The following is a 24,538-nucleotide window of genomic DNA, read 5'->3' as shown; positions in this document are numbered from 1 at the left end:
ATTTTATTGGATGTTTTATGCAATAAAAAAAAACCATATCAACTATAATGTGCTCATTATAGTTGACCACATACAAAAGCAATTATATTGAATTGTCATTTAACCACTGGGCATATGGGAATGAACCCAAGTTGTCCCTAGTGAGTTGGTCTTACCATATGCCTGTCCTGATGTGTTTATCAAATCTGAGCAACTCCTGATTAGTTTGGCACTGCTGTGTGTTGTGTAACTGTAATAGAATCCTTAAGGTGGCCATACACGCACCGATATTATCGTACGAAAACTCGTTTCGTACGATAATCGGTGCGTGTATGGCATGTCGGCGAGTCGACCGATATCGCAGGAAGCTGCTGATATCGGACGACTCGCCGATCGGACCAGTTTGAAAATTTTGATCGGGCGCCATAGAAGGCGCCTGACCAAAATTCTCCCTTCAGAGCTGAATCGGCAGAAGGAGGTAGAAATCCTATTGTTTCCACCTCCTTACCTGCCGATTCAGCCCTGAATGGTGTGTGGCGGATCTTACGATGTTTCGTGCGACCGATGGTCGTACGAAACATCGTCAGATCGCCACGTGTATGGCCACCTTTAGATTGTAAGCTCCACTGGTGCAGGGAGCATATAAATGATGAGCATTCTTTGTGAACCCAAAGCTGTGTAATATAAATAAAAAATACCCCCAAAATAAATATAACAAATAATAAGATGTTATTTAATAAATAATAACACCCAAAATTTTTCAGGGCTGGGTTACCAAGTCCTTTACACTCATTTAATACAGTTTTTCTTCTTTTATATGCTTTCTTTAATCCTATGAAGATATCTTCTCCTTTCTCTTACGATTACAGTAAAAATGCTCTAGACCATCCTAAAATTGCTTTCTATAGAACTCCTAGATAGAATCCTCACATCTTTAGACCACAGTATATAACTCATTAACAATGGAATTGCTTCATTACTATTCCATTACCTTGTAACAGCTCAGTGGAGTCTTTCTTGATAGCCTGTGACAAGCAGCCGTTTGATTTCCTAATGTTTTTTTATCTCATTCATGAGAGGTAAGACTTACAAAAATCTCTTTATTGGCGAGTAACATGAGTTCTTTGCGTCTAAAGAATAAATCATACTTAGAAAATACAGATATGTTTAACTATAGTATTAGTTTATTAAATGTGCCCAATAAAGGTTTAATGTTATCTGAAAAGCACTAAAACTGATTATTGGTAAAATCCTTTAAAACTCTTTAGGTCCCCTTTGATTACACCTTTAACTTTGCTCTTCAGTTGAAATACTGCAGTCACTGACCATACTGACATGACAAAGGAGTTCACCTATAGAGCATTAAATATATTAAAAAGCTGCTCTTTGTCACATGAAGTGCTTTAGCATTAGACAGAAAAAGGAAGACAAAAGCTTGGTCAAAGGACGAGCCAAAGCATAAGGGCTGGCAGCAGGTAGGTAAGGACAATTTCACGATAATGTAGATGATTGGCATGCTTAATAATTCACTGGTTGTGCATCCTGCATCAACAAGTACATGCTTATCCACTCAAAGCACTATTGCACGTCTATATACATAGTTCAATCTGGCCAGTAGTTCTTAAAGGGGAAGGAAAGGCAAAGTCACTTGGGGGTGCCAAAATGTTAAGCACCCCCAAGTGACTTTAACCGCTTACCTTGTACCCCGGGCTGGTGCCCCTGTTAGGAGAAAATAGCACCAGCCCGGGGCACCTGGAGCGCAGCACTTCCTCCTTCCGCCTTCCACTTCCTAAACTGCCGGTGGCCGGGCATGCACAGTAGAGCGAAAAAGCCGACTTAAATGTTTAAGTTCGGCTTTTCACTCTACTGCGCATGCGCGCGCAGCGAAGCCGGAAGGAGGAAGCGCCGGCAGCTACCCCGGGCTGGTGCTGTTTTCTCCTGACAGCGGCACCAGCCCGGGGTAAAAGGTAGGCGGTTAAAGTCACTTGGGGGTGCCTAACATTTTGGCACCCCCAAGTAAATTTACCTTTCTTTTTCCTTTAAGACGAACAACTCACAACACAACTTTAATTTCAATAACATAGGAAAAAGAGGCTGAAGCTTGTAGTGGCACACCTTAATAAATGTACCTGCAACATCATTCTGCTTTTAGGCTTCCTCCATTTTTTTCCTATATTACATTAATTGTGTGAGTGTTATATGTGTAAGTGAGCTCTATTTTGAAGTTAATAATTTCCGACTACAGGTAGCGCTCCTGTTTACTGAGAAACACACTGGACTGGGGTACTAGACTACTGAGAGCTGTATTGCCATCTTGTGGCTGGGCTGGGCAGTACAGTAAAATTGAAACTTAGATGCTAAAAGCTAAGCCTTTTCTCTATAAAGCATGCAAAGCAGCAGCAAGGATCCATGGGACAGGAAACCAAAGTAATACTAGAGTAGTACCACAGACCAGTGCCTTTTTAGCAAAGAAGAGCACCGGCCCAAGGGCTGAGGTTAGCATTTATAATCACTGGGTGCTTAACAAATGGGCACTCTGCACTTATTAATCCTTTCCTTGTTTTTTAAGGAATTCAAGTACTGTATATCCTCAGAAATTGTTTGTCCTAAAAAAATAAATTGTAATTAAATGCAAAGTTTTTGTAATTGTATATATTTATGTATTCAAAAAAGTACAGTGCTATACTATCAGTGCCATATACATATATTTTATAAACACCTAGGAGACAGAATAGGCCTTCCCACCTTTGGTTACCTTCCCTTCATGAAGCTCCACACGATTAACAGTTACAGGGAACTCTGAGATATAACAGTGCATTCTGCTTGTGGCAAGTCCCAACCTTCCCTTGCTCTTCAGTCACATGAAAACACATTGCTTGATTTTCAAATTCTCTGAAACCAGGGAATATATATTAAATAAATATATTATACTTACTCGCCTTTTTGGCCTCTTTGTTTCTCATGCTCTTCAGGTGCTTTTTGTCACTCTTTTCTGCATTGTGATCTGGGGAGGAGATGGTGAGCATAAAGAGAATTGCCAATTACTTCCTTTAATGTGCCTTCTGCACAATACAGTTTATCCTGCCTTACAGTCTACCAGCATAATTCTCTATCCCTATATCAGTCTTAACACATGCTGTCTTTAAAGAATAATTAATAATTTCTTCTCATATAAAATGTATTTTATATAATCTCCACCCTCACCCCATCATAGGTTTTTGTACACAAGTAGAAGAAAATACTGAAATAGATGGATAGATAGATAGATTATAGATAGATAGACAAGGAAAGAAATCACAAGATTTAAAGAATTTTCAAACAAACACGTAAATTCAAAGAAAGGAAAGAAAAGTTTAGTACTCTTTTTTGCCTTTACGTGGGACCTATTATCCAGAATGCTTGAGACCTGGGTTTTTCTGAGTAAACAGTCTTAAGGGATCTTTCCATAATTTGGATCCCCAGGGCTGCTAAAAAGAAGGTAAACATTAAATAAACCAGAGGTTTGCCACCAGTATGGATTCATGCAGCCTAGTTACCTTCAAGTATAAGGTACCGTTTTATTATTATTAAATAATAAAAAGAAATCATTTTTTTTTAAAAACTGAATTATTTGCTGAAAATGGACTCCATGGGAAATGGCCTTTCCATAATTTAAAGTTTTCTAGATAACAGGTTTCTGGATAAGGAATCACACACCTGTATATATATCATATGGTTTTCTTATACAGGTTAACCGGAAACCTGTTATACAAAAAATTTCAGATTACAGGAAAGCCATCTCCCATAGACTCCATTTTAATCAAATAAATCTAATTTTTAAAAATGAATTTCCCTTTTCTCTGTAATAATAAGACCGTAGGTTGTACTTGATCCTAACTATGATATAATAAATCCTTATTGGAGTCAGAACTAACTTATTAGGTTTATTTAATGTCTATTTATGTTAATGTATGGACACTCAAATTATGGAAAGACCCCTTATCCAGAAAGCCCCAGGTCCTGAGCATTCTGGATTACAGGTCCCATACCTGTATATATAAGAGGAAGCAATTTTGAGGATTTTTAATATAACTTTCCCTAAAATTATAAAGGGCTTTTGTATATTGCTTTTATTTTTCCCTTTTTCCCCTATCTAAATGCTTAGAAAAGGGAAGGCCCTGCAAATGCTGCAAGATGTCCCCTCCCACGACAAGCAAACACTTCATTTCTTAATTCTGGCATTTCGCTATTGCAGTAATTACCAGTGTTATTCTAATTTCATTATACGGAGGGATTTTCTTCTTACTTTCTTGGGTCCTCTAGACCCCCCACCCACTCATGTCCATGTTGCAGCTCTAAATACAGCTTTTGCCATTTTATTCCCTTCCAGTAATCAGGCTGCTTTGTTTAACAAATTCTCTTTTGTTCTCTCAGAATATAAAGCTGGCTGAGTGCCTGGTGTCATTTTCCTTTGTGTTTCCAGATGGTGAAATAGATCACGGAAATCAAGAGTATAATTTGCAGTGTAAAAGACTGGTGCTTGCCTGTGCCTCTATATTTTACTCTTTATGCGAGGCACAACATAAAGCAATATATATTACATTTGTTAACATATCAATCAGCAGCTAACTCTAGATAGTGATAGAACTTTATTTTTATAAAGTTATATTTAAAGAAATTATATATATATATATATATATATATTATACATATACATGTACTACTACTAATAATAATAATAGCAAGTATTATTATTATTATTATTATTATTATTATTATTATTATTATTATTATTATTATTATTATTATTATTATCTTAAAGAAGTCCATGTGTAACAATGGGGTCAGCATTCATGAAGATATTTTACCTTGGCAACTAAATCCAATAAAATTTAGACATTTATAGAAAAGATTGATCACTGAATGAGCTGGAAGCTGCCTGCATGGCCGAATAATGCTGAGTAAAGTGTTTATAGGGAAGAGATAATCAAAACCAACACCCATGTGTAAAGACATGAGATCACCATTAAAGTTAAGGGTGTGGGGGTGCTGGAATGACATTGGAGTATCACCATTCTTCTTGCAGGATAATGCACCTAAAGTACAAAAATGGTGGGGGGTAAAGTAAAATATAAGAGCAACTGATATGACCAAATAGGTCAGGACACACTTGTCCCAAGAAATACAACTATGCAGATAAATACAACTATGCCAGCCTATAACAATATGACTAAATGTAAATAGTTAGGACTATCATATGGAGCAATCCCCTCTTTCATATGTTTGCTGTCACATCAGTTGCACCTCCATTGTACTTTACCCATATTCTACTTAGCCATGGAATACTCCCCCAATCACCTTTGTGTATGTTAAGCCGGTCATACACTGAAAGATTGACTCTTTTGGCAAGGTTGCCAAACAAGTGGATCCTTCCCCAATATACCCATATTGAGGTAGGTGATATTGGATTACATGAATGAGCTCTTGCAGTCTTTGTTGTGGCAGAACTTTTAAACCTGTTAAATTGTTATCTGGCGACTCTCAGGCCTGTCAGAGAATGGCTAAATGTTTTGTCATATAACAGTGTTTGTTGCCAGATTAAGCATTAAGAGGCCAATGCAATAAACATTTTATTGGCCAATGTAATAGACATTTTATTGCATACACTGCACTGTTCAACTGATATGTGCAGTTGGGGGATATATGCAGGGTATTCAGGCTTGGTGCAGTGGGCGCAAAAATACTTCATCGGGGGGCCTGGAGATGCCATGTGTTATCCATGAAACCAAAATAACAAGCCTAAACCTACATCCTACAGTTGAGTGCAAAAGCAAAATCATCACTGTGTATATCTAATGTCCAGCACTAGTCTGTGTTCATTTGTTACTACTCATATAACTGCAAGTGGTTGCCTATGGAATGTTTCCTGGATTCTGCTAATATACAGACTGGTACCACAAAATACAATAAAGAGAGGTGCATAATTTGTACAGTGTAAATCTTTAATGAACTCCACCCACTGATTTTTCCATTTGAAAAGGCCTCTACTTAGCAGGAAAGTAAAAGTACCATTGAAAAAAAGAACTTGCTTGGGTATTAAGTTCAATTTCTGCCAGAGGGCATGCTCTTAATTAGTTAATTGATTCTAAAGAGAATGGGAGAACATGAAGATCCACTAATTGCTTTTATAATAATACACCAAGGACCAATGAAAAGAGATAATAAGTAGGTGAGAGAAAGAAAAGAAGAAGAGGGGTGTATACAAGAATGAATGTGGATTTATGAATAAAAATAGATATTAGCAGGGCAGTTGGGGAGGGATTTAAGAAAATAAGGAATAACAAGTTAAAGGCAAAAATGAGAAATATAAGCAACACTCACATTTGCTTTGTAGATGATAACAAATGGACTAACATTTCCAACCTATCATATCTTATTTGGTTTTGCCACTTGTCCAGTTTGTAACAATTTTGCTTTCATATTGGAACCTAGCATTCAAATATTGGTACATTCTGTAAAACACTATGGGTTATTATGTACATCACTTCCTAAACATTTAATTTGCTTCTAAGTATTCAAGTTAACACAGCTTGATAAAAATAAAATGATCTCAACAACCAACAGCCCACACTTGCCAGCTATGGAAAACGACACTAAAGGGAAGATGGATTAAAGATCTTACCAGGAAATCGTTTTTATTTTCTTAATTTTTTCTTCTTTTATCAAAACTTTCTTGATTCCTCAAGAACATTTTCCTGACACTGAGCATATCTAGAAGAGAATCTACATGTAGATCCACAAGTGCATAAGGAGGTTGTAGTCTAATCAGCATACATGACTAAAGCTTCAGAACATTCCAAGGTAACCTGCTGGGTCTCAGAAATGTAAGCTAAAGGTCATATGCTGAGGACCCAATTAAACTTAAGCAACATAATCCCTGTCATACAAAAGCTGAGAGAAACACAGAAAAGCAGTTAGGCAGTTTGACCACTACAGAAGCAATGAAACCCACTAGTGATGGGCGAAATGTTTCGCCAGGCATGGATTTGCGGCAAAAAATTGCCGCGGAAAAATTCACCGCACGTCCAAAAATTGTCGCCGGCGTCAAAAGAATAGCGTGCGACAAAATAATAGCCGTGGGCGACAAAAGAATAGCCGTGCGACAAAATAATAGCCGTGGACGACAAAAGAATAGCCGTGCAACAAAATAATAGCCGTGGGCGACAATTTTTTTTGACGCACGACATTTCACGAAGATTCGCTCATCACTAAAACCCAGATTGAAATGATCACTGTACTGTAGGACTTTGCCCAATACTTTTTGAGTGAAAATGGAATTTAAGGCTAATGCCAGACGAGGCGTAGGGCGGATATTCTCGGCAAGCGGAAAAGCACTTGCTGAAAATATCCGCCCTACGCCTTGTGTGGCACTAGCCTTACATTCAGGAATAATATAATAAAACAATAAACAGGTGATTCTAATTGAAATATCACTAGGTATATTTTATTCTGACCTACTCAAGACTGCTGCAGATAATTAGAAATGTGCTATTATTTTCACTATACTTATACTGATAGTACTGGCAGATGATGGGTTATGTTTTCCAACATCTACAAAAAAACAGATAGCTTTACTCGAAAAGTCCACGCAGTCCAAAAAAGTCCAAAAAACTGTCCAAAAAAGTCCAAAAAACTGTGCAAATCACCATGTATTTTGGGCAAAATGTATCTTGGTCATTCTTTGAAGCACTTAGTACTATCATACACATGTTTTTGTGCCTCCTGATTTGAGCTGTCAGTCGCATTTTGCCCCTACTCTTTCAGGGATGTGCATGGGGAAAACATACAATACATAAGATATAAGGTGAATCTGGAGCCTTGTGCCTTGTACCGATAGCTGTGCTATGGGTATGGTGCAATTGTTTAATTTATGGTGTTCTAAGGGGCACTTAGCTTTCTAGCACTTGTGTGTTTTCCTAGTAAAGAGCAGTTAAGATGTTACAAGTGGCAACCATAATGTTTAGATAAGCCATTATCTAATGAAGTGCTCAATAGACCTGTATTGTATAGCAGCACTTTATAAAATAAGTATATTAAAAACTTTATGAAATCCTTTTATTAAGCTATTTTAATGTACTGTTTTCCCCTAATGTTCTAAGGGATGGTTTATTGATGCATGGCACAGTCTAATTGTCTTTCCTTCTTTTCTTTAAAAAACATACTTTTTGCCTAGTTTCCAAGAGAACTATTATAACCTTAATAAAAAACCAGTTCCAAAATGAAACTAGAATGCTGTAGGTTATTGTGGTTTTCTGCAGAAATCCCAGAACGTGGAAGAACCAAAATGTTTCAGTAGTCGATATAATGCACACCAAAACCCCAACAGAAATTGAATATGGAAATATAGATATAAGGGAAATGGTTTCTTTTGTCTGAAAATGCATTTATCTTGTATAATAAAGACCTGAGTAGCCCTCACGTGATCCTTATACCAGGTAGTTATACTATGTGCAGCTCCCAAGATTGTCCAATGTCCTCCTCTAGACAATGATGAAAGCTGGAATGGTACATCTGCCGCAGCTTCAGAATAACCATATAGATATGTCTACTTTATACTTTAAGAATTTATTCTGTGTGAATGATGTCTCTTACTGATAATAGCATGACAAAATGTAATGATTTTCCAGACCAATCTGTAACCTCATTAATTCAATAAATGAAGTGCTTTAGATAACCAATGTTCCTTTGGACCTCCCTGAAATGAAATGCATTTCACAGTTGATTGAAAGTCAGAAACAGATCATTCAACCTTGCCAAAAAAAAAAATCTCTTTCTTTCTCTCTTATTCCCTAGTAAGAAAGGACTTCTGATGACCATCCTTTATCACCTACTATCCAAAGCCAGTTGGGGTGGAAACACAGCCAGTAACAGCATCGGACTTAGCATGCTACAGAGACATACTGACAATAGCTTCCTATAGCATCTGAGAAAAATGGTAGAAATAGGTAGCTGAAGAGAGAGATCTTTTCATAATATCTATGGGCAGATAACTTGATAACTTTATAATCATTTAAACTTCCATTTCACTCTGTGTTCAGATTATTTCCCATTGCATTTATCTCACCATTTCTGAACTCATATGATTTTCTCACCAGGTCTGTTTCTATTTAATGTTGCTGTGTCAAGAATAACTTTCTAAGAAAAGGTCACTGAAGATACATTAGGGTTATTCTGAAGGGGTTTCTAATTACTGTATATACCGGTATGGGATCCCCTATCCAGAAACCCCTTATCCAGAAGGCTCTAAATTAAATTATGGGAAAGCTGTGTCCATTTTTAGCAAATAAGACTAATTTAAAAAAAAAAAAAAAATATATATATATATTTTCTCTATAATAAAATATTACCTTCTATTTGATCAATCTAAATCGAAAAAATCAATACTGGTGGCAAATCCTATTGGGTTCATTTACCTTTTAAAAAAATATTTTGGAGACCTTAGGTCTGTAGGCCTGTAGGCCACGAGCTTACAGAATGATTCCTTATCCAAAAAATCCCAGGTCCCAAGTATTTTGGATAATAGACCCCATACCTCACTAACTAAAGTGCAATAAATACATAAAAATACAAAACTTATAAATTAAAATATCCAGTAATAATTCTACTTGTTTCATTGATGAACTGGTGTTTTTGTTTGAAACCAGTCATTTGTGGAGCTGAGAGAGCTGCTATCAACTGAATTGAATTATTTTTTTATTCTGATTCATAAAAACAAAATATCAGAACTAAAGCACATCACTAATAAGTCTTCCATTTGAAACCTTTTACTGTGCACAGTAAGCCAGAAATAAGGAATGGAATACATCAGTTGGGTAATGTGTGGTACTATTATTGTACAACAGTATAAGAGCATATACTTTTTGTGGTTGGGCTGGTTCATGTCTAAACCCTGTACTCTGTTAGTATAAATGGCTTTTTGATGATCGATTGTCATTTTAAGCGCTGTCTGGAATGTAGTTATCATAGACTAAAACTGAGGCAGAATAAACAACAAATTAATGCTAAACAGATTTATCCTATTTCCTTATATAGGCAAAAATAACAAAATTTTGCCCCTGTGTTTGCTATTGCTACCATTTGCTTTTTTCCCCCATTGACTTTTGTTTGGTTATGATTGAAAGAGAACAACGATAGCACCAATAAATCCATTCACTAAGACGTAACTATAATTATTTTAAATCTTTATTTATATAGCGCTGGCATGACACGCAGCGCTTTACAGAGATTGTTTAACATTCACACCAGTCCTTACTCCAGTGGAGCTTACAAACTAAGGTTTCTATCACATTCATACACATTAGGCCCAATTTTAAGAGGAGCCAATTAACTTGTCTGCATGTTTTTGAAGCGTGGCAAGAAACCAGAATAACCCAATGCAGACCCAGGAAGAGCCCACAAACTCCTTGTAGATTGCGCCCAACACTGCAAGGCAGCAACGCTAACCACTGATGCCAGAACTCACTCGAAAATAGGCAATTTGGTGCTACAGCAGTTGTCAACAAGCCAAGACCCAAATAGAATAGACTTTTGTAGATATCAGGGTTGAGGTTTTTATTTTCATAGCACAAACTTCTCAAATGGCCTTCAGTGACTCTAAATAAATGTTTGAAAATGAGACTTCATAGAAATGAATTTCAAATCATTTAAACCAAGTTATATGATCAGGAAAGCACAAGTGCTTCCATGGTCAAAAGCACAGGGCTATTAATTTAGAACTATTTAACTGATAAAATCCTTTCACAATATGTGTCATGCTTTTCAAGAAGGACATGGCATACCATATTAAGCAAGATTTAATTCTTTCTTTTACACTAGAGAAGTGTTGTCCAACTGTTTCATTTAGTGGGTAAATTATGACCTACAAATACCCCAAACTGAGGATCTGGATTATATTAAGTTGTAAATGTAGTCTGAAGAAGTCCTTGGGTGGTTTGGGCAGAAAGATCTCTGAGAGGTCCATCAGTTGGACATGCCTGCTCTACGGAAACTCTCAAGTACAGATATCTTGCCAAAAAAACAGATGACATACTGTATACAAGAGTTGGAACATTATCTTTCACATTGAGTTTTTTTTATCAATATACATTGCGTGTGCTTTCTCTTGCTGTAGCATATCAGCAGCTCTTCGTATTTAGGTAAAAACAAAGTTGATTGCTTGTAGCATTCTAGCTCTAGTACATGAATCTTTTAAAGCTCATGTAGAACAACATGAAACTGCAAATGAAGAACACAGTATACAAGATGACAAATAATGACTTTATGGCTTTATCTCCTACAGAAGCTCCGCAGCTACAATGACTGGTCCCTTGCTGGTCATTCCCAGTCATGTGATCTGGGCAGCTTGGTGTTTTGTGTTTACTGTGTGAAAAAAGCATGCATGAAACAAAGACTGCATGTGACAGAAAGGAACAATAATATTAGTGATAACATGTAACATCATCACATATATAAACAAGGGACACACACACATAAACACACACACACACACACATATATATATATATACAGTACATATTAGATCAGTCATTTAATTACCGTGAGGAATATCCTAAGCTCTCAGATAACATCATAAAAAAATAAAAGAGGTACAACTCACTGTGCCCGCCAATAAAAAAAGCAAGTTTTGATGTTCATAGACACATAAGGAAACACTTCTATAATTTTGACAGAACAGTAGGTAGTCTTTAAAGGAAAACTATACCCCATGGACAATGTAGGTCTCTATGAAAATATATCGCTTAAACCAGCTCATGTGTAAAACCCCGCTTCATCTAAATAAACCATTTTCATATAAATATACTTTTTTTTAGTAGTATGTGCTATTGGGTAATCCTAAATAGAAAATTGCCATTTTAAGAATTAAGGGCCGCCTCCTGGGATCATAGGATTCACGGTGCACACAAAAAAAACAGGTTACATGTACATGCTAGGCCCCATCAGCCAATTAATGGACACAGCTGTGTCTTTTGTGTCCACACACATATTCCATTTTGGCAACATTCTTTAATAGGTCACTTAACATAATATAAACTATCTGTTGGTTAAGTATTCATTCTGGGGGTATAGTTTTCCTTTAATTAAATTACTTTGCACCTATGTGGAAATGTGCTACTCATACAAAAGCTACTAAAATATGGGATCAAAACTAGGGCAGATTTAATAAACACCACAAAGAATTCCTAGTGGAATTATATTCTATGCCTGAAAGGATAAACTCATTGCGGAGTAGCCATTTCTATCTATAACAAGACTGTTCAGTCAGAAATGGTACGGTTTCACTTTTGATACCCTAACTGCAAACACAGGCAGGAGGTAGATCTCTAGAAGGCTCATGCAGAATTAATGAATAAAACACCCAAATATGTGCATTTTGCACCATACATTTCTATTCATGATAACCTTAGCTATGTACTTTGCTGGTTTCTATTTAAACTGAAACAGCAGTCCCACCTAGCCACAAGCTAGAATAGCAAACTGGCCATGAAATTACAAATGCAGTTTTATTAGCAGTCGTCTAAGGCATGTGCATGAAAATTGCCACTTAAAACAGCTAATTTATCATATTTTCATGAAATATGGATTATCCATAGCCTGTGCACAGTCTTTGTGTCCCATGGAAAGCCTTTGTTGTGCAATTATATACAGTGCCTTACACTGGACAATAATGTCCCAAAGCAGTTCACAGATAAAATTATCTTCATTGAATTAGGGCAGGGCACAAAGTAACCTTCAGGCTGATGGCCACTCTCTATCCTGTCCTAATGCAATTACAGCTGTTTTATTTATTTGTAAATCACTATATGAACTTCCATTGCTTTTAACAGAGGGTTAAGGTTTCATTTGTATTCATTTAAACAAAATCTATGTACTGCACGGAAAAGGTCCAGTGATGCACTGTGGGTGGTTTAGAAAGAAGATTTTTTTTCAGTCTTTTTCTCAGTTTTCAGCTGGCTGCCATATTGGAGCATTCAATAAAATATTCAGTTTTTTTCCAGGACCCAAGCTTTTCACCAAAAAGGCATGAAAATGAATACACATAAAACATATCCTTTCTTATTATTTTTAAAAGACCATTCCATGAAAATACTTGCTTCTTGGTAAACATTGGTAACATTGCACTTGGTAAATCTAGCTTATTTAAACCCTGTCTCATTCAAATTTTTTCTATTACTTTAAAAACAATCAATTCCAATATATATTTTGCTGTCCTTTTACTCAAATGGTGTTTGTCTGTATTAAGATGTTTAACCTGACCCCAGTTTAAATACTTGAATTAAGGAATCCACAGGTAAAAAACTAATTAATGGGGCCAAAAAATATTACATTTCCCAGTCACTGGGTAGCTGAAGGTTCAAAGGAGAACTTAATAGTAGTAGGCTGACTACATGTGACTGTAAAGTGAATAAAGACCCATAGCACATAAAAAAATAGGTAATTTGAATTATATTTTCTGTCACAGGTCTGTTGTGCTGCTTCCCACAGCAGCTACAGTATATGGCACTCAAAATAGAACCCAATTAATTTAGTATCTGGTGTCTATGGCCACATTACCTCCTCTCCTTTTCGGCAGATCATACCTTCTCCTTTTCTTTTGGAGTGGAGCACATATGAAGTGGGCTGACCTGTGGTGCAAACTACCTCTTTGCTTGTGCATTCATTACCCTGAGGGGCTGAAGGGGGGGCTCTATCCTATGCAGTATAATGCTGTTAGCAGTGGGACACAGCAAAACAGGCCTATGCCATAAAACATATTAAAATAACAGCTCTCTGATGGAATATAGCAGTTCATTAATGCTCACTCACATATACACATGCATTAACTTCTGGAATGTCTAAGTAGTAGTTTGTACTTCTCTTTAGTGCATTACATTTACAAAAAGTTCTCATTCAAGGAAAAAAGTTAAATATTCTTTTTTTATCTAGTTTGGTCCATGACAACCAAATCAATGATCTGTGTTGCACTGAACAAGGCAAAAACACATGTGAAGACCATAACAATACGAGGACACATAAAGTGACATATCACTTTGGTTTGATTACAGAAAAAAAAATCAGTGGTAACTGCATTAAACATCCCATCCTTTGTTTGAGGGACAGGAAGGACAAACAAAAGAAGAAGCGGGTATGTACAGACATACATGAATGAATATTCTACAAAGAGTTCTACTCAAGTTCTTATGTTACATATGTAAACAATAACTGTGTGTTATGGCATAGGACAAAGACAGACAGTATTCGCAATTTCCCAAAAGAAAAAGGCATCAAACTCATATATTTCTTTCCCCTAAGCATGCAATCAGCATTACAGTCATAAAAATCTAAAATAGAAGTCTCTTGGTCCTAATCAGAGTCCATGTGAAGTTCAGCTCAAGGCCTCAAGCATTATCTTTCATTGCTGTCTTTTGAAGGCCAACCATTGATAAAAGATGTACAGTTTAGATTGGTCTATAATATGTCGCACCATTGGTTGTTTAATAGTGTGTAGGAATGCATCTCTTTAGGAAAGGCGTCAGAAAGACATTGGCAGAGATATCTAGTGCCGGTGTTGATAATTTTGCTGAGACAAGAAAAGGTGAGTAAAAAGTGACACAAATCCAACATGCTGAGTAAAGGACCAATGGAAATACAACTGGGTTTCTCCATAGTCTTTTCCCAAAAGATCCCAAACTCCCAAACAGATGCCACAAAAGTGCTTGTGGATCTACAGCTGAACTCGTCACTTTTCATCTCCTTGTACCCTTGCAGGAGGCATGTTTTGTGCACTTGTTGTTATTAGATGGATTAGATTATAGTGCTCAAGCTGTTTTAGGCAGTTATTAATTAGCTAATATATATAAAGAGTAAAGTTAACCCTTGTTCCCTTAGTAATAGTAATAGTAATCCTACCCTTCTTGTGCATTTTTTATTTAGCTACCAAGTGGGCAGGTTTGTAAACCTTGTCTCTGATTTTATATATCATTGACAAATTTGGTCCATACAACATAAAATAGGCAGTAAGAGTCATTTTTTTGAAAAAAAAAGGTTAATAAGAGAAGTCATTTTTTTGCATCTCTAAACATGTGTGGGCCAATGCATTTGTATGTAACGGTTTGTCTGTGTGTAGGCAGTCATATGTTGAGTGTGTTCTTTTGTGAGAGAATTTCTTTCTTAGTCAAGGATTTGATTGGCTTTCTTTTTGCTTATAGCAGAACATGAGTTTGGCTGGAGCAGAAGTCTCAAAATGTGGTCATGGTTACTTTTTGAACATGTCCTGAAGTGGTCCTGGGAGGTACTTGAGTACAGTGTCCAAAATGCTTTCTTCCTCCTCTTCATCATCATCTCCACAACCAGCTGGAATTGCTTTCTTAGGACGTGTCAAACTGCCCTCACAAGGCTGCTCCAAGGCTGCTTTTTCCTCTGCTTCTTTCTCTTCCTTCTTCTTCAGACCATACTGCAAGAATAATACATAAAAATCTTTTTTAAAGGTATTCAAAAAAGTACTTACTCAAAGAACTCAAAGACATGGAAAATGCAAAAAGCAGGTTTAAAGAATTTTTCCTTTTGCATTTTGTTAAGCACCACAAATGTTGCTTCTATTGTCCATAGGCACTTTCTGCATTAGGCAGTGTTGAATAAAGTCATGTGGCACATGGCCATGCACTGGCATAACCTTAGGTTTTGTGTTATTCATACAAGTGGTATTCAAGGTTCTAGGGAGGATTGTACTTCCTGCACTAGGGGTATATTTATCATGCTGTGTAAAAAGTGGAGTGAAGCATTACCGGTGATGTTGCCCAGGGCAACCAATCAGCAACTAGATTTCAACAGTTAGAAAACCAAAGCAAAGCATCTGATTGGCTGTTATGAGCTACATCACCGGTAATGTTTTACTCCATTTTTTTACACAACATGATAAATATGCTCCCTAGGACTCCCTTCAGCACTGAACCTTACTAACAATCATATGGGCTCTAAGGAGCACAACTGCTGATGTTAGCGATGTGCGGGCCGGCTCAATACCCACACAACCTAACTGTGCCCTACTTCAGCCTTTGGCAGTGACTATTCATACACACGCATCTGCCTTGCCCAGCCCAATCTGTGACATCAAAGAGCAGCGGTCCAAGTTGAAAAAAAAAGCAAACCTATTCACTTCCTCTTCACCAATTGCCATAATACAACTAGTATTCTAGAAGCCAGTAAGACTTTGCACTGCATAGACCTACCTGCTTCCGCTAAGTTTTTTCTTTTAGAGGTAGTGATGCAGGTGTGAGAGGAGCAGGATGGGTGCAAAAAAAAAAAATAGTGCTGGCTGGCATAAATTCCCAGGGGAGAACACTGCTAAATATGTTTTGTTATCTCTCTTTGAGCTTCGAGAAAATTAGGCGTACAAATTATGTAAGAGTAATTTGCTGGTGTCTACCAATAATTTAAATTAATAATTTGAGTTAAAATCTTTTTTAAAATGTTTTGCCTACACACAATGCTACTATTATATTTATTTATAAAGCTGTGTAAATATTTTGATATACAAGTTGGTGCAAAATATATGAAGCATTTACAGCATAGTTATTGCTCATATGTGTGAAGTAACTAACCCATACACTGTGATGACCTAAATAATACAGCATTTCATTTCCATATTTAGAAATGCGAGAATTCTTTTTACACCAAACTAACGTCAGATATGATGCTATTGTTTTACACTACCTCAGACCTGACCTAAACTATTAATGTCAATAGCAAAAAGTGTGAATAGTAATGTAAAAGGTCATGTAAAAAGTGTTCAATGGTTTGTAATTCCAGATTTATACACTATCCAGTGTCAAATGTGCCCTATATTCATGCGCATCAGTAAATATTGCTTTTTTACATCTTTTCCCTTAAGCCACCATTTTGTGAGGGACTGTGTGCTCCCTTAGAGATCACATGACCAGAAATAATGCAGCTCTAACTATAGCAGGAAGAAGTGTACATGTAAAAGACAGAACATTGTCATTTTTCCTTTCCATTACAATAGTTGTACCCTTTACTCTGTGTTTGTAAGTATGTGTAGGTATATGTGTGTATTTGAGAGCATGTTTGTTTGCACATTAAAGCGAGAAGCAAAATCTGAAATCTGTCAGATGTCATGTGATTGAAACACGAATGGTCATACATTTGAGAAATTAATACATCAAAATAGGAATTTGCTTGAATGACCTTGTTTCATTTCAAATGTATGACTAGAAAATGTCAAGGGATATTTCACTCAACCATTGCATTCCTGGTTCATAATACAATTTACTAATGATATGTCATAGAGGCCTTAAACTTTCTTTAACTCAGGGCATAATCATCCTGAGTATTATATTGTGCAGCTACACATGTCAAATAGTCTTAAATGCATTTTGTTTGTTTTATAATAAAAATTGTTCCGGCCATGACAGGGCTGAGCACTTGACAACTAACTGTTGCCTGAAGGAATATACCATTTTGTACTTTGAGGCAGGAAAATAGCATTTTGATCCAGGGACTGGTTCAATTGCCATCTTGGAGTCAGGAAGGAATTTTTTCCCCTCTACGGCAAATTAGAGAGGCTTCAGATGGGGTTTTTCGCTAGCAGTTAGGCAGGTATATATAGGTATTATGGTTGAACTTGATAAACGCATGTTTTTTTTCAACCTAACTTACTATGTTACTATGTATGTTACTATTTAAAGGCACAGCTTATGTAGTCTCTGTGACATATTACAAAAAAACATCTAAAACATTTATCATTCAAACGACATTTAAAATATGTGGCTATTTGAACCTCTTAATTTCATATCTTGAGTGTCTACCTGACCTGAGTTTGTGGAACTATGCACAGTACCTATATCTGGTTTAATTGTAGCAGCCAAGCCCAATAAGGCTACAGGTACTCATCCTCAGCTTTGTACTTCTCATGGATTGGTTATTCATTTTTAAAAAAGGCCATACAATTTGCTGTTCAGCACCACCCTCCCCTTTTACATTTATGTAGTGTGAATAAAGAGAAAGCACACTGTGTCTTTTTTTCTCATGTGGAAAGTGAGATTGTCATGGTTTATCTTACTCATCTCCCTGACAGGATATTAAATATCAGTGTCCTTCTGCACACTTTGTGATCAGAAGGGGCATGGGCCGATGGAATGAGCTGCCAGAGGGACACGAGATAGAGAGATATGGATTGATTCTTTAATATTAAAAGATTACCTGATAGCAACGATCCTCTTCAGGGACTAAACAGCTAGCAATTTTACATTACAAGGTCATATACAAACTTTCTAACTATACTGAAACTCTTTGAGTTTTCAGCTTGCCGTTTCAAACATCACACATCTGAGTATCCATCAAAGCTTTGAGGCAATGCATTCTTAAAGCTACACATTCATATATTAATCTAAAGGCATATTATGATGTTCACAGTTTGGATGTAAAGCTGCTCATTCCTGATAAAAATAGGTTAAAATCAGTGAGCAAAGTAGAGGAGGTAGGGGGATGTGCAGAGATCCTGGGTAATAAATTATTGAAGGCGTGCAACCACTGCACAGTCTGATCACTGCTTCAGTGCAACTGAACATAATACAAAAACAGGAAAGATCAGCAGAAAGGGAATAAGCCACAGCAATGAGGCACAAAGGGATAAAGAATGCTGGCACCTTGATAGAGAGGTGGATTAATTAAAAACTTAATTACAAGCTGAACAATAGGAATATCTTTGCATTTCTGCATTGCAAATAAAATAAAGCTAATCTGCATTAAATACTATTCAAAGCCAGGCAGGTTGCAGAGGGGACTTCTTCTACTGTAGCTATCCTAGCAACAGAATACACAATAAAGTAAAATTAAAAGAGCTGTAACTCAATAGGTCTATAGACAGCAGGAGGCATAACATGCACTTTTCCCAGTTCACGAATGCTTAAAAGTTGGGTAGCGTTACATATGGAAAAGGAGACAGCAACTTCCAGAGACAGGAGACAGCAACTTCCAGAATGTCTTTGAGCGTCAGGCCTAGTTGGGGTTTGCTGTACTGCCAAAAGTCATGTGTTTTGAAAAATAGTCTAATCCCTAGGATATCAGAATCTGGTGATGACATACCAATAATTGATGATGTAGTGTCCATATGCCTTTAATTGGACTTCAACAAACTGCAGATATTGGGATTGTAATGGTTGGATGCTGAGTAAACCCTTGTGCATTGCTCTAAAATACCCTTTAAACATATTGTAACAACTTTTTAAAGCACCCCCATTGATTAAAAAGAACCATATCCCGCAATGGGTGCTTCTCCCTGGGAGATTAAATGAAATACTGTTTGTCTCTAACACATATAAATACCATGATCTAAATGCCCAGCATGCAAGTTATTTTGGTAGCATCACAAATAATTAGTTGTCAGCATGAGATTATGTATGGTGATGTGCTTATAAAACATTAATTTTAATTCATTGCTCTGGACACTGACATGTATTGCATCATTTTTTTTACTTATTTATGTGCCTTACTGTTTGAATGATTCCAAAATTGCCTATTACAGCATGTTTCAGCACTTTCCGTTACCCTTTCCTATGTGACAGAAAAAACACGTGGGCGTTACTACCACTCTTCCAAACAGATTTCTGGTGCATATCTGCTAAGCACAAGAGCTCAGCATGTACATGAATTTTTTAGAAGAGCCTAATGGGAAGCCACTAAATTCATGAAGTGCTTAGATTGCGCTCCTGCTGTTAGGAAGTGCACAGTTATGTTGTTAAAGGGGAACACATATCCAGGCTGCTATAGAACCAAAACCCTGTTTTTCCTTAGGATGGATAGTTAGTGCTGTGATAGAATTTAGAAATTAAGTTTAATTAAGTAAGTATAATATTGCCTTCCTCAAATTCAACAGGGCAGTAGTTGCCTATGCTCAACTGAAAGCAGGGCTGCAATGCAATGAGATTGACCCCCATTATCAATATATGGGAGCAGCTACAGTTGCTACAGTTGCTACTTCATAGAGTAAAGTGGCAGTCCTCTATATTGGACTGTCTCCTAACTGAGTTGATAGTAGAATGATGAGATCTTTTGTTATGTTCTTCTTGTGAAATTTTCTATAGATGCATTCATCTATACAGCTTCATCAGCCCTTTAATACCCCTGAATGCCTTTTAAGGACATTGTTTGCTGTTTTCACATTTTTATCCAGCCACCTTTCCTGTAAGAAATGAGGATATAGGTCTTCTACAACACCCATACCAACAATGCAGGAAGTCAAATAATAGACCTACAAATTATTCCACTGAGAAATTGTGCCTAAAATATCCAGCTATTTATATGACTTAATTGGATATATTCAGTACAGAGGGTTCCGGTGTTTAGCAATGCACCTTTTTCCCTTGACCCAATTAGCTCTCTGTCCAATTTTTCTTTCACAGTCCTATTGTTTTCTTCTTATAGCTTAGCCTTTTACACATTAGCCATTCCCCTTGCCTTTAGCTGACACATAGGTCTTTACTATCCCCTCATGTCTGGACTAAGATACAATTGGCCCTGGCATTTCAAAAAAGGAATCATGTATTGGGGTAAAAACTGCATACTATACTGCAGACTACGACACTTGTATCCTTTATTTGTGTGTGTGTGATTTATATATGCACTGGGGATTATTTGTAGAAGTTGAAATTGATTGGCTGAAGCCCATTTTCAACCTAAAATGAAAGTACAACTTTAAAGGGGAACCAAACAAACTGCAAATGGTTTCATGAATAGGTTTCTGTTGCTAAAGGTTTGGATTATACACAAAGCCATTTCTCCAATCCAACTTTCTATAAAAACCAAAGCAAAAAACAGTAAAAGACATGAGCCTAAAATGCTTGTTGACACTTTAATGTGCACTGCCCTATGCACTACTCTATGTGCTATAGATTAATTTGTACTTTATGATAAATGGCCTTTTAAGAGAACATCCCAGGGCCTTAGAGTGCCAGATCAATTAAAGCAAAATAATGGTCAGAAGAAAATGTTTTAGCTGTTGAGGGATGTTGAGTGATAATAAAAGTTAGGAACTCATTGTGACCAAGTATATATATATACAGTATATATATATATATATATATATACAAAAATGAACGGTACCGCACTCACAGGACTTAAGAAGATCAAAATTTATTTTACTTACAGAATTGTATCTAACGTTTCGGCTACCACTGCAGCCTTTCTCAAAGACATAGAACAAATGTGAAGGTGCACCTCATAAACACAATATGGCGGGAAATAGTGACGTCATAGAGTGAAAAAACACACACCACTGTAAACTTTCCACCTCAGCTTAAAGTAAAACATCATCACGAAATCAAATAAACATACACACAAAGACACGGGGACAATGTGCAAACATAAAGATTCAAATAACAATGAGGAAAAATCGACTCACAATGAGGCAGTAATCCGATGTATACAATAGCTCAACTACACCTCCCTGCATTTGGGGTTAGTGCTGCTGGTTGCAGTAGGAAAAAATAGCCGGTTGTGCTTGGTGCAGGGCTAGTATATATATTACAGAGGAAGAACTGAACCCACCTTCTTGTTGGAGCACAGTGAGAACTGCAGAAAATGGATAAGGACCGGTGTTGGGAGCAAACCGTGTATTCAGTGGGCGTGGCCTAACCGGAGCGGCCGCTTCCCACATTCAGGCTATTAGCGATGGTACTAGTGCGGCACTGCAGAAGCAACTAATGTGCGGGTGAGTGCAGAACAAGCTGGGTATAGGGGAAAATAAGTCCCATGGTCGCTCACCGGAGGTACTTGATTCGGTACGCAGAGTCCGAACCAGCACTCTTGGGTCTGCGATAGGGGGGCCTTGAGAAAGGTCCCGATGGGGACCGAAACGTAACGTTGGCTGTTCATGCGTTTTTAATACACAATTGATTGTTTTTGGAATATAACTCGGTGTTGCTGGTCTTTTTTGGATATATATATATATATATATATATATGTGTATATATACAGGGTGGGCCATTTATATGGATACACCTTATGCCTACTGCATAACATAATCCAGTTTATTAATGAGGTACCAGCAGGGTGAATCAATAGTATTAAATTTCAACTATAAAGCTGAGCCCTGCAATCTATTTCATTTATATGTAGGTATACTTTATATTGATACTGATACTCTCAAAGGTTGCAGCCATCCATTTCAATGTCCAAAGCACATCTGTTAACCTATATAAATGAATATGTAGGGCAGTGCAGACGACAATGATAAATACCTAAAACAAACATGGTACAGCTTCCCTTCTATTTAAATTACTAGCAAAACAATCTAGTTCTGGAAGGAACTGGTGTGGAAACGTAGGGCTGCTGTCTCGTTTCAAGGTCACCTTAGAGTAAATGAACCAACTTGAAGGAGAGAGCCACAGACCATTGATTCTGTCTCTTCCACTGTTGGAAGACACAGTGGTTGACAGATTAAGGAATCCATAGCTAAATAGATTTGTCCCACTCCTTCTCAGTCAAAAGGAAAACTTGACAGGACTATAAATGTATATTTGTAAAAGATCTTTATCCTATGTAAGAAAAGGTTGAATGGCATGGCCTTGAGTTTTATGTGCCATATAAAGCTTTGGTTCCTCATAGCACTGATTATAAATCAGTATCAGTGGACGTTATAACCACACACTTTAGACTGAATCAATTAAGCAGGTTTTATAGCAGTCAGGAAGTTTAAAGAAACATAACCATCTTTCTTATTCAAACAAATCTAAATGGCGATGAATTCAGCAGTCATCATCCCTTAATTAGTCTACAGAACAGGCAAAGCACTGTTTCCATAATATAATTACATATTTATGTTTTCTTTATATCCTTGACTAAGGGCAGTTTTAATCAAATGCTGTTGAGAATTTTGGAGTTGCTTTACCATTAAAGGACAATGAAAGGTTAATATAAATTAAAAGTAAGTCTAAAGGCATTCTTTTTAAGTACTTACTGCATATCTAAATTCCCAGATCCCTGCTTGCTTCTCTGAGATATGGTGCTGGCAGCCTACAGCAGTGTGAAGCCTACAGTGACATCACTGAAATCTCTCTCCCCTTCCTGTAGGCCACCAACCAATCAGAAGCAGATCTGCCGGGGGGGGGGGGGGGGATGAAACACATGTGCAGTATGAAGCAAGGAGGGAAAGGAAGGGAGAATACCTTTGTAAAGATGGCTGCCTGTTCTAGAACACAGATAAAAAATGTGAAGTAAGTGTGACTGAGTAAATATTTGATTAGGTGAGCCAAAAGTGTGGCGTTTTTACTAAACAATAGGAGGACTACTGGGTAGTATGCTTTTTCAATTTTGACTTGCATTCTCCTTTAAAGTCTATGAGATCATTGCACGATGCAAGCTAAAAAATTGGAGGCATTTTCCCACTTGTAATATTACAAGCCACTTCATACGCACAAAATTTGCACCGACTGCTACATATATTTGATTGTAGCAACAAAAAAATGTTTGTGTTTGTATGTATGAGTGCACACAAGTGCAAAAATTGGAAGTCTATAAGATGTCACAGAGTTGGAACATAAGATGTCATTCATGTGAGAGGTGTAGGCATCGGGAATAAGAGTTTACTTGTATGACCTTGTTTCATTTTCAGTGTGTGAATAGAAAATGTCAGCAGAAAGAAAGTGATTTTTCACTCAATCTCTATATTCCTGATTTAAAAATTTGTAATACAGTTTACAAACGATCTGTCATAGAGACCTTGAACTTTTTTAACCCACTTTATACATGTGAGGCTTGAAAAGTATTTGAGGTATGTGCTTTAAATTTGAACAGAATTAAAGCCATCTAAAATATGACTGAAAAAATAGGTCTTTGTCCACCCCACCAAACTGTGTTATGCAAATGTATGTACACAGAGATGTTCTATCCTCTACATTCTTCAGAGTTTCTCTTACACTCGTAAACCCTTAAAAGCATAATACTGGAAATTTGTGGAAAAAATTGTGTGAATAGGTTTATTTGGTTCTTGGACTCCAGCTGACTTCTAAAATATTTTCAAGGGTTTATTGATCTATCAACTCTACTGATATGTTAGTTTGATTATGAGGCTGCAGTGGGTTCATCTCCCCCAAACACTTCACTATATAAATATGTACCACAGACGGCAGCAGCCCCAGAAATGCTCCTGGTCATTAGCAGATAATGGTGTCAACTACTTTATCTTCTAAGTGGAACTTAATAACATGTGAACAATGTACTGCCACTTCAATTATCATTTCACACACAAGTTTCTATCCAGTTCCTGTGTTCCTCACACAGGTAGTGAAGGAATAGAGTTCAGATGAATGAAATTTTTTGTCAGGCATGGATTCACAGTAAATCCACATTTTGCCTTTGGCGAATTTTTGGTCACCCGTATAATTTGTCACCCATTGACTTGAATGCGTTTCGCAAATTTTTCGCTATTTTGTAGATTTTTCTGCAAAGCGAAATGGCACAGATTCGCTCATCACTAGTTATGAATGCACAGGCGACCAGTATATACCACATAACCCCTTTGTTGTTT

At 37.0% G+C, this 24,538-nt stretch overlaps 1 protein-coding gene across 2 annotated transcripts in view; it reads right to left on the bottom strand.

The window, feature by feature from the left end:
* Positions 1-10,182: 10,182 nt before the first annotated feature.
* The window catches only part of cplx2 (complexin 2), a 78,355-nt gene continuing 63,999 nt past the window's right edge, over positions 10,183-24,538 (bottom strand). The window contains exon 4 of one of the 2 annotated variants that reach the window (XM_031897844.1): positions 10,183-15,448. In XM_031897844.1, the coding sequence (XP_031753704.1) occupies positions 15,251-15,448 (198 nt within the window). In that variant the 3' untranslated portion in view covers positions 10,183-15,250. 2 annotated transcript variants of the gene reach the window in all.

This window comes from Xenopus tropicalis, chromosome 3, assembly GCF_000004195.4.
Source record: "Xenopus tropicalis strain Nigerian chromosome 3, UCB_Xtro_10.0, whole genome shotgun sequence".
Classification (NCBI taxonomy): Eukaryota; Metazoa; Chordata; class Amphibia; order Anura; family Pipidae; genus Xenopus; species Xenopus tropicalis.
The sequence above is the reverse complement of the archived record's forward strand: the minus strand, read 5'-3'. Positions and strand labels throughout refer to the sequence as shown.